The following is an 11,523-nucleotide window of genomic DNA, read 5'->3' on the forward strand; positions in this document are numbered from 1 at the left end:
GAGACTTTTTTGCTGATTTTCTTCTTTATTCTAGGTTTCCCTACTTTCTCTCCTCGTTTTCTTGACCTTGTTAATTATTTTGAAGAAGCTGTGGCCTTCTAGGCCAGGTGTTACTCATGGGCCCTGGGATGAATGACCAGCCAGTGACACTTGCGTGAGTGAGGTCACAGCTCTTAGGACACATAACTCATGTCATAACTGATGCCCCACAAGGTGGGCTTGTGTGGGGCCTTGACGGAAGGGTGGGATTTAGAGGAGGGGAAAAGAGCTTGTATGCTTAGGAAGAGCAGGGAGAGGAGGTGGTAGCTCAGCCTCCCTGGCCAAGGTCAGTTTGTGGGGGAGTCAGGAGGGACAACCACAGTGCAGGTTAGACCATCGGGTGCCACAGCAACCTCTAGACTCTACTGTGTATGAGAGTGACAGAGATGACACTCGCTCATGCGTGGGATGCACATTTGGAAGGGAATGAAACACTACAGGATTGGGGCGCTTCAAGACCCATCCATTGGTTCTCTAAGCCTTGCTGTCACAAGCCTGATGCCCAGTGGGGGCTGTCACCTCTGCCATAATGGAGCAGACTCACATAAAAGTCGTGTGGTGGCTCATGCTTCTAATCCTAGAGCTGGGGACTCCCCAGGGTTCTCTGAGTAGCCAGCCTTGTCTAGTCAGTGATTCCAGGACAACCTCTCTGTAACCCCCCCCCCCCAATAGGGTAGATGGCACCTGAGGAACGACAATTAAGGTTTGTCCTCTGGCAGCTGTACACATGGACACACATGAGCATGCACAGTCCCACATGCATATGCTACCATTTCTATCATGTGGAAAATTGTCTGAGAATTCAGCTGAAAAACTCGGGCTCCCTTGGGTAAATCCGTGTGGGGAGCCTCCAAATGGTACCCTTTCCCTGGGAGGTTGTTCTTGAGAGCAGAGGAGCCAAGTTCAAGGCACAGCTGCAGGATAAGCTGTGCACACACAGGTCCTGCCTTACCTGATCTGTTTAAAGCCTGGCTTTAGTTTGGAGGCTCCTTTTGTGTCCTGACTGTACGCAAAGCCCTCAGCATCCCACAGCTGACTCATGATCTTTTTCTTATTCTCTGACCAGGAATCTCACATCATTTCTGCAGAAGTTGGAGAAAAATGTGAAGCCATAGGCGTGAGGCTCCTGCATCTTGAAGATCAACTTCACAGAGCAATCCACAGCCCCGATGAAGCTCTCTTTCATATCCTTTCCATTTTTCAAAAGTTACTTTGCAAGAGAAAATCTAAAAATGCATACCACTTCCCCGTGCCTCTGCACATGGAGGTGAGCCAATGCCGCCGTTACCTGTAGCTGAGCGCATCCTGGATCTCAGTTGATTCTGTGTGGAGGACTTCACCTCTGGTTTTTGTAAGCCATCCAATATTTTCAATTATTAAACCCAGCTGCTAAGTATTAGCCACAGAGTTCAGTTAGGCACACAGCCAAAATCAAAACAAAATGGAGGTTTTGGTGAGCTCAAAGATGGGTCTGTGTGGCCATAGGGAAACAACCAGAAAGAGCCAAACAATTTAGTGTCTCACCTCCTTAAAGGCCTCTTCAATACCTAGAGATCCAAAGCCTTCTTTGTCATGATTTCTGCATGTCATAGAGAGTGGGTGTCCAAACTAATACCACTGCAAGTACCTTCTTTCTGACGTCTGACACATACTCATGGTTAAGCTTCACATAGTCCTTTTTGGTGCTGAAAATTCTATTTTCTTGCACTAAGTTCTGTATCATAATGCCACAGCTACAAACACCTACCTCAAAGCTAGCTGCCCTAATCAGGTGGCAGGAGGACACATGGGCTCACTTGTGTATGCAGCGGGTATTAGGATTTATTGACGGAATCAGTGTCAGGGTTTAGTGGCAGGATACCTTGGTGGATCTGGGCCAATGCATGCAGCAAAGAGACCGCACCACACAGGAGATATCATGTAAGAGATTTGTTGGAACATGTTTGGTGGGACAAAGGCTGTCTTGGAGTGGGGGTATGAGAGAGAGACAGACAGAGAGAGAGACTGGAAGGCAGAGAGAAAGAACAAGAGAAGGCCGTGTTGTTGGGAGTGACCTTTAAAAGGGCACACGTGTTGCATAGGGAGAATACACAACTTGTAGTTACAGCAGTAATGTACCGCACCTGTTGGAGGCCGATGATGGGGTTTGGCGTCTGCCGGTGCTGAGTCCCTGGCGGAGCACCTAATTTCTAACAAGGGGGCACATACGTCCCTGGTGGTATATACATGCTGTTCGTCACTAGTGAGCTCTTTAAAAGAATGTGTCTGGGTTCTGAACTAGTTCCATCCCTAGTTGCTATAACACCCTGACCGAAAGCCACTTAGATTTTATTTGGCTTTCACTTTCTGTTTAAATTTCATCACTGAGGGACATCAGGCTAGGAGCTCAGGTGGCCCAACTAGTCACACAGTAGCCACAGTGGAAAGCAGAGAGCAGCAGACACACCCATGCTGCCTGCTTGTTTACTCAACGAGCTTTCTCGTCTCTAGTACAACTCAGGGTCTAGCCTAGAGAAATGTGCCAGGGGGCTGGATCCTCGTAGTTCAGTTAACAATCAAGACAGCCCCCGACAGGTCTACCTGATGTAGACATTTCTTCAGAAGGTTCCCTTCTCGGGTGCTTCTGGGTCCCAGCAAGGTGTCAGTTAAGAGTTACATGGTAACGCAGATGGGGAAAGGCAGATTTAACTTCCCCCGAATCCCTCGGTTTAACCTGTCACAAGTGGCCCTTTGTAGCTCATCACCTCCTTGTCTGTTACTTTGTTTATGTTTGTGGGAAATTTAGGTATTTTGGTCCTTGTTTCTCACTGCCTGACTTTTTAGAGCCTTAGTTTCTGTTTTACTTTGTCTCCATGCATATATTTAAGTCGCTTTGGACTGCCAAAGGCTGTTCTTATTCAGACCTGTTCAGATACATGGCCAGTCACGGAGGCAGCGTATTTCCTGATGACTTTACGTCTTTGCCCGTGTTTCTGCCATCGTTTCTACCTTTTTAAAGAACATTCATTTCTGCACAGCCTCCTGCCTCTTCCAACTTCAGGATGGATGCCATTACTGCACAGTTGCCTTAGGAAGCAGAAGGAGGAGGAGGTAACGTGTTAATAGATCACAGACTTGGATGCTTCTAGCGGGTGTGTTGTCTATGAAATTGGACACTGATTGTTGCCAGAGCCAAAGACTGGGAATGTGGGGTGGGGGGCCCCAGGTCTGCCAGGCTTGGGAAGGGTTGGGACAGCTGAGCAGAATGTGGCTCATGATTCAAACTATCATGGTGGGAAGGCATGGTAGCTGGTGATGCTACCCTTTGTGGTGGGAGTTCGTGGTGGTGACTTCTTACATCTTCAGTAGCTCAGGAAACAGAGAGCTCCAGCCAGAAGTAGGGAGTGGGGGACTAGGATTAAGACCCCCAAGGCTCATCTACAGTGACCCACTTACACCAGTCAGGAGTCACTGCTTAAAAGTTCCACAACCTACCACATAGCACTACCAGCTATAGACCAAGTGTTCAAGCACTTAGGTCCGTCCAGGACATTTCAAATGAGTACCATACCATAGGGACGGGAAGTATTGGGTTAGGTACGAAATCAACCCTTCCGTAGATAACATCTACACTGCAACACATATTTACCCCCCAACTTTACCCGGAATCCAGGCCGTGTTCTGTGTCACTGAGCAAGAATAACATACAGAACGCGTCTTTAAGCTCCGTGAAGTAGCACTTGGATTCGGGTATAATAATGAGTCTGAGTCAGGAAGCCGCGTTCACAATGCTCTGCGGGGCTCCCTCACAAACAAAAGCTGTTGTTTCAAATTAGAATTTATCAAGGCATCCAGAGAGGCTGCAGGAATTCCCCAGCCAAAGTCTGGCTGGTATGTGTTTTCCTTTGCAATCAAAGGCACAATGCTGAGTGTTTCTGAAAGAAAAGGCTTGGAACCCATTAGGCAGCAGAGCAGAGCAGGGAGGGCGGTGTCTCCCTTGATCCCACTAAGCATGCTGCCAGGACCACTGTGTACAATAGTAGATGATGCGTGTTTAGGCCAAGTCCACGCTAGAGCATGCTGATGTAAACCGACACGGGACACCTTTCTGGAGGGTCTGAGCCCTAGATACAGTGGCAGTCCATCATTCCTGGGGTTGGTCCTTATTCTAAGCCACATGTCTGCAGGAGCAAAGCAGGTGGTGTGCCAGTGTGTCACACACAGAGGGTGGCCTGGGGATGTACGATATGGTGGGCGCTTCTAAAGCTACTGAATATTCTTGCACAGCCTGTCGGTGTCAAGAGTAGGAGTCACAGCAGCCGGATGGGTGGGAGAGGAAGAATGGATTGGCAGAGCCGAGGACGGAGGAAACAGATAGGCTGTTTCTTTGTCATCTTGGGGAGCTTCCTCTGTTACAAGCATTGTGAACAACTTAAGCCCCATCAGCTGAGGTGACCGGAAGCCTCTGAACTGCACAGTTAACTGGGAGAGCGGGAGGCGGGGAGGGGTGCAAGATGCCTCCAGAGGTGGGACAGGGATGTGACTTCACAGCCAGGCAATGCTGGGGATCCATTAGCAGTGGTCTGAACCTGCACCATGATTTCACAGATTCTGTATTCTAATTAGCAGTTCCGTTCCGAAAACCCTCTTGCGGCTCTGTAACTGCTGCTCCACATTCAGAATGCAGTAACTGGAAAGCTTTTAGGATCTGTGAATTTTTAAACAGGATTCCCCGCCCCCTTTCTTTTTCCTTTTACTTCCATAGCTCACCATAGGCGGAAAGGAAACCCGAGCGTCCTGGCGTCTTTCACAGCCCCAGGCAGTTCTGCCAGCCTCTGCTGAGTCATGGATGAGCAAGGACCAGGCTGATTCCATTTACAAGGCATTTGCATTCCTGTCCAGAAGCCCTCTTGGGAGCCTATTCTCTCTGCTCATTGGGAATGCACGGTGCCCAATTGATTGGTCTTGCTAGCCTTGACGGCATGCAGAGACTAAATGCATCCAGGCTCATGCATAAAACTCCACAACCCCAAAGGGCTCCTGTCTGGTTCCACTTTAAGATGCCAAGGTTTCAGAGCCGAGGGGTGACTGCCCTCCCTCCTTGGAAATGTTCTTTTACGTCTAACACTAGGGAGCAGGAAGGACGCCTGGGAAGATCTTTAGTAATTTATAGAGGGAGAGCAGAGAACCAGGCAGGCTGCTCTTCTAGGTACTGTGCATGCCCGGCTGATGGGGCGGGGGGCGGGGGGTGGCAGCCACATGTTTTCTTCTGCCTCCTGCCAAGGTCTGGGTAGGAAAAGTTGGAGCAGACAATGTGTTCAGACCGGGATGGTCCTGCTGCCAGTGGGACACAGTATGAACTCAGCATGAGGTTGGTGACACAGTCTCCCTGGGCGCATCGCAGGCCACCAGTGGACAGGATCTGGGTCAGGTGTCTCCAGGTTCTTGGTGTCTCATTCAAAGCATTGAAATAAGTGTGCACGGATCTGTGGAAGCAGCAAGGCTACTTCCGCCACAGGAAAGCAACAGCACGGGCCAGAAAATATGCTTCCAAGAACAACAACGGATGTGAGTGCAGGTACTCAGGGGCCCTTGATTGTGTCATCTCGGGGCTCCTTTCATGGGGTTCAAGAGGAGGAATCTGGTTACTAAGGATTTGGTTTGCGTGTTTCTCTATTTTAACCGACAGATTTTTAAGTTATATAACCACTTTCCTCTTCCCGTCCCACAATGCATCTGATGATAAGCATGTGCATGTCATAAGATGGAAAACAGGGATCCTCCCGTAAATAGTCCATTCTGAGGACACAGCTTGCTTTCCTGCACACGTGCCTAAAACCAGTCTAGGCCTGACCAGTGCTCCTAGGTGAGAAACTGGGAAGGTGAGAAACTGATTTCATTGTTCAGAGATGAGTGTGCCTGCAGCTCCAGGCAGGTGCGTGTGTGCGCGCTTGCGTGTGCGTGTGTGTGCATGTGCGTGTGCGTGTGTGTGTGCGTGCGTGCATGTGTGTGTGTGTGTGCATGCGTGTGTGTGGTGTGTGTGGTGTGTGTGTGTGTGTGTGTGTGTGTGTAGGAGCCGTCCTAGGTTCCTAATCAGTTGCTGAGTGCATTATCCTCAGGGATGTATGCGCACAGCACCTGCAGGTGAGAGTCTTAGTTTGCCAAGCTCATTGTTAGAAGAGAGATGCATGCACAGCCAATGTCAAGTGGAGTCCAGGTTGTTAAGCAATCCCCTATGCTTGCTTGCTTTCTAGGCATGGACAGGGCTTTCCTCCTGGTTCACAATGACTGGTGTCTTGCCTCTGATCAATTTTCTGCCGTAGTCCACAGTGGTGACAGAGGATTGTATGTTGCTTTTAATCCCAGCTACTTCGTGAGACAGGAGGATCTTGGGCTCAAGGTCAGCCTCAAAGCTTTCTGAGATCACATCTCAAAATAAAATATAGAAAGAGAGTTGGGTAATGTAAGTCAGTGGTAGAATGCTTGCTGACAACACAAGGCCATGGGTTCAATTCCCAACACCTGTCTCCAAGGAAACGGCTGTGAAAAGCAGACCAGGTCAGGTGCCTTGAAGACCTACTATGTGCATGCGTACATCTATGTGTGCGCACATGGACGTCAGAAGATGGTTCCAGATGTCTTCTTCTATGTCCATCTTGGGTCGGAGCTTCATTGCATCTGGCTCAGAGAGGAGAGGCATGGCATCTGACTAACTTCCCAGCATTCTGTTCTGTCTACTCCACCCACCTAAGGGCTGGCCTATCAAATGGGCCAAGGCAGTTTCTTTATTAACCAATGAAATCAACAGATAGATAGGAGACACACCTGCATCATGTCTGCATGTTCCTTCCTCCCAAGTGTGATGTAAGGAACAGCATGAGTGCTTTCTCTGGCACGCAGGTGGATTTAAACGTGGAAGAAACGTAGGTGCATGAAGTGGCTCATGGGTGATTTAAACACCTCTCTCCCAGGGCCACTGTTTGGCAGATGTCACCAGCATATCCTCCTGGATTATTTTCCTAGCTACGAATGGCTTATCACTGGGCTATTTCTTCCATAATTATTTCGTAGAACTGCACTGACTGCCCCCCCCATTCCATTTTTATTCTGGACTCTTCCATTACAGCACACATTTCCTGTTTCGCTCCCCCCAAGAAGTATGGCTGAGGGCCAGAAGGTGAAATTTTGTAAATATGAACATGATTTTTGAAAAGATTTCGTTTTTGCTTTTAAGCGTGTGTGTGTTAGGGGTGGTATGTGCTCGTGAGTACAGGCACCTGCAGAGGTCAGCAGAGGGTGTTCAACCCCCTGAACCTGGAGGTACATGCATTCGTGGGTCACGTGGTGTGGGTGCTGGGAACTCAATCTGAGTCTCCTGCAAGAGCAGCGGATGCTCTCAACTGCTGGGCCATCTATGGATGTGATTTTTACTGTATTAGTGATTCTTATGCCAAAAGCTTTGTAAATGAGGTTTTCAGACATTGTGCTGGGGAATAAGCCATAAACCTCGTAGTACCCCACAAAAGGCTGCGTGTGTGTGTGTGTGTGTGTGTGTGTGTCCCCTCCTCCCTTCCCTCCCTCTTTCTGCCCCATCCCTCCCCCCTTGTTTTAGGCCCTGCCTCTGTGACTAAGCTGTGAGATTCTATAGTTGCACACATGATGCGATTCCCTGGCTTCCCAGGAGACTTGCATTCTCAGATCCCATCTTCCTGACTCTTTGGTGCAATAATGGAAATTATTATGTGTGAAGCTGATGTGTTAATTCAATTTTATAATTTAGTCTTTTCCTCTGGTGACTTTTCTCTGTCTTTAGCCTTTTTAGTTAGCTTTGTGGTCCCAGAAGTTTTTCTGATCATAGCTGTTTCTCTGCGTTTCTCCCTACAAGACCTCGACATCACATGGCAGAGTAAGACTGCTGTGTAGCCCCAGACCAGCATCAGAGGTAGTCAGATCCCAGGGCATCGCCAGGGCCCAGAGACCACTGCACCCTCTTACTCCTTACAAGAGACCAGACCTCATGATAAACTGCATCTCAGTGTTTGGTCTGGGACAGAAGTTTCGGCTTGCATAAAGTCATATGACTCCCCCACTCCATCTCGAGCCAGATGGACAGACCTTTCCAGAGGTCTGGAGGGATGGAGGATAAAATAAATCACTTTTTACAACAAAACACAGAGGCATTTTAGTGGATGGCTTCCTCTCTGGCTTTGCCCATGTTCCCTTCAAGTTCAGGCACAGATGGTGGGCATCCTGGGAGTGGGATGGGCATGACACAAAGGACTGAAATCTGCGGAAACTTCCAGAAGTTTCAGGGTGGATAGGCATTTCACTCTAAATTGGGGAAAATGGCAGTAGGCTGGAGCCCAAGATGGAGTCGAGTCCAGAGTTACCCATTGAGAAGAAACAGAGCTCTGAAGGGCTTTGTTCCGGGGGCTGGAATGACCCTTGTGAGCACACAGTCCCTGACGCTGAACTGGCTGGCTCATGTCAAGTGCCCCCATGCACAGAGTTGATGTTGAGGGTTGAGGGGTCCCTCTCACCACCCCCCTGAATGCTAGGTTTCTTGAGGCTCTGATGTCTGCTGTCAGAGCACTTGAATGTGAGTTATCCACCCCAGCCTGGGGACTGAGACACTCTTGTGACCACACCGTCACATGTCGCTGAGCATCTGAGTTGGACATCTATCTCAGCTTGACAACTGAGCCTTTCTTCAGAGTTTTGAAGCCAAAATTTGAAAGTTAATAACTTTGGACCTGGCAGGAGTCATGATTGGTTTTTAAAAGAGGAAGTATAAAGTTTTCATCAATATTTAATTGCTGCATTTTGCAAGAGTGTGGAGCTGCGATTCAATGTCAGGGTCCACCTGCTCTCCGCAGGCTGGCTTGCTCTCACTGGCCCTGGGGCGGGGGGGGGGGGTTTCTCCTCCTTGTGTGCCCCTTAACAGCATCCACAGTCTCTCCAGGGGGAGCTCCAGATGGTGAAGGAAACACTGCAGGCCATGATCCTGCAGCTCCAGCCAACAAAGGAGACAGGAGGAGAGGCCACAGCTTCCCATTCCACAGCTGGTGTTCAGGAGGCACAGGCCTGAGCTGTGAGCTTGGAGTGGGGGCTGGGAAGGGGATAAGTCCCATGTTGTCAGAACGGAGTTTGGGGGCATGGATGTGGACACATCATCACATCATCAGTGTTATTCTGGTACAGCCACTCTTCCTGCATTTATCCCTGTGTGTGGACCAGTTCCTAAACACAGAGCCTTCTGTCCTCCCGTGGGAGAGTGGCCCATGCTGTGTCACAGACTGAGATGGGGAGGGACTGGATACTTTTTCTCCGGGTTGTCACAGGAGGTTGCTGTCTGTGTCCTGATAGGAGCGGCTGGTATGGGAGCCGATGGTCACTTCCTCTCGGCTGGGTGACTTTTCCTGGTTTTCTCTCTTTCTTACTACCATTTTTTGTTTTCTGTTGCAGTGTGGTCGTTCCTCCATTCAAGGACCTCTGAAGGTAACCAAGCCTGAGATGGCCACTGCACCTGCCGTGTCTTCCTATGGGCACTCCGACGGCTGGAGCCCAGGAACCTCACTTCTCCTGGGGCTCTGGTGTCTCAGAAGACGGCCCCAGGGCACCTTCACAGTACCTGGGCACCTTCTGCTGCCTCTGTGTTCTCCAGCCGAGACTACAGCTCAGAAAGCTCCCCACCCCCACCCCAGCCTGCTACTTCAGGTCTTTCTGAGATTCAGGCCAGTCTTTCTGGTTCCTACTATTAGTCCCTTTGCTTCTAAGGAGTCACAGCATGGAGCCTACAGAACAATATGGGTTCACTGAGGTGTGGACTCAGACAGGCAGCTCACTGCTCCACAGTGGCATGCTCAGGTGTCTGTGAATTGCTCCTTGTGCCCAGCTGAAGCTCCTGCTGAGGCAGCTCCAGGTTGTTCAACTGGTCTCAAGAGGTGCACTCAGAAAGTGTGTTAGCTAGCTTTCCATTGCTGTGGAAAACTATCCTGCTAAAGCAACCGAAGGGAGGGAAGTGGCAAGGTGGGGGCGGGAGGGCTTATTGTGGCCCCTGGTTTGAGGCTACAGTCTATCGCAGTAGGGAAGGCATAGCGGCAGGAACATGAGGCAGCTAGCTGGTCACATGAATCTTCAGCCAGGAGCACAGAGAGATGAATGTGCCGCCTTAATCTCTTCCTCCTTGGGATTCAGTACAAAATCCCGGTTCACAGGATGATGCCACCCATACTGGCTGTGCGTTTTCCCTCTGTTACATCTCTTTGGAGACACCCTTATAGACATACTCAGAGTTTTGCCTTCAGGTGATTCTGAGTCCAGTGAAGTTGATAATGGAGATAAACTACCACAGGAGGTTACCTCAGACACAAGTCTGTATGATAAGAGCCTGGCATCAGAACTCCTGCTGGAGAGTCATAGAACTCGGGTAGCCATGCTGTGAGAAGGCTTACCAGCCTGCCAGCTTCCATCCAGCCTCAACATCCCCTAACCCAATGGACTTGCATTTCTCTGCAAACTGGTTCATTCCCGAGTCTTGGGGTACATTATGCTGCGGCCTCTGGGATGACCCTAGTTCACCCATATCTTGGAGATGAAGCCCAACATTCTCAACCATTGAGCTTAAGTGAGTCTGACATGTCTGCCCAGGAAGGCCTCTCTAAGGTGCTGTGCTCACCTTTGTGTGGACCGGGATGGAGGTACTTTTGCCTCCTTCTGGCCCATGGGCCCACAGCTTTTAACCCTTTTTAATCACTCTGCCATTTCTAGAAGGCACCTGGTGCTTCTCCAAGCCTTCTGTGCTGAGGGCCACTGGCTCGTAGTTGAAGAGCAGCCTGTTTGAAGACACATTTTGCATATTTGAATAAGAAATAAGCTTAGTTTGTTCCCAGATGTTTTGAAAGTGAACCAGATCCCTGAATCTTTTATAATTGTGCCTCCAAAGTCTTATGAACCAGACACATGACTCCCAGAGCCCCCAGATTGACTTAATTCTAGTGAAGCAAAACTTGACTGGGAAACCGCTTTTAAAGTATCCAACTTAAGAACATTTTTGACAACAACTTTAAAAGCGGCTTCCCAGGCCTGAGGTGCCTGACAGCCACTGCTAGCCGGAGGGTTTTACGATTTTTAGACACCACAGTGGCATGCCGTGACGGTGAGGTCGTATTGCATTTGATAAATTACTGGAGTCCTTGGAACAGGGGGAGGGACAGTTGAGACTCCTGGCTGTCAGTGTCTGGGCAGGTGAGCGATGCCTCAATCACATGTTCCATACCTTCAGTCTTGGAGAGCCATCTGGGCTGGGCTTTGAAAGGCTGGTGTTTCCTGTGGCCACAGCATCTTTTCATAACAACCTTTCTCCTTTTAGCCATGTGAGCCCCAGGAGATCCAGTATCTGTGAATCCCCAAACTATAGGACAGGGCAGGATTTTACGGGGCCACATACAAATGTCCAAAGGAGATTGGGGCTTGAGTTCAGACTGTTGAGAGATGACCAAGACC

At 49.5% G+C, this 11,523-nt stretch overlaps 1 protein-coding gene across 1 annotated transcript in view; it reads left to right on the top strand.

Moving 5' to 3' along the window:
- Positions 1 to 9,106, top strand: part of Disc1 (DISC1 scaffold protein) — a 185,293-nt gene extending 176,187 nt beyond the window's left edge. The window contains exons 15-16 of the mRNA XM_042054212.1: positions 1,106 to 1,223; positions 8,970 to 9,106. Coding sequence (XP_041910146.1) covers positions 1,106 to 1,223; positions 8,970 to 9,106 — 255 coding nt within the window. The remainder of the gene's footprint in view (positions 1 to 1,105; positions 1,224 to 8,969) is intronic.
- Positions 9,107 to 11,523: the final 2,417 nt, after the last annotated feature.

The sequence above is a fragment of the Arvicola amphibius genome, chromosome 15 (genome assembly GCF_903992535.2).
Source record: "Arvicola amphibius chromosome 15, mArvAmp1.2, whole genome shotgun sequence".
Lineage (NCBI taxonomy): Eukaryota > Metazoa > Chordata > Mammalia > Rodentia > Cricetidae > Arvicola > Arvicola amphibius.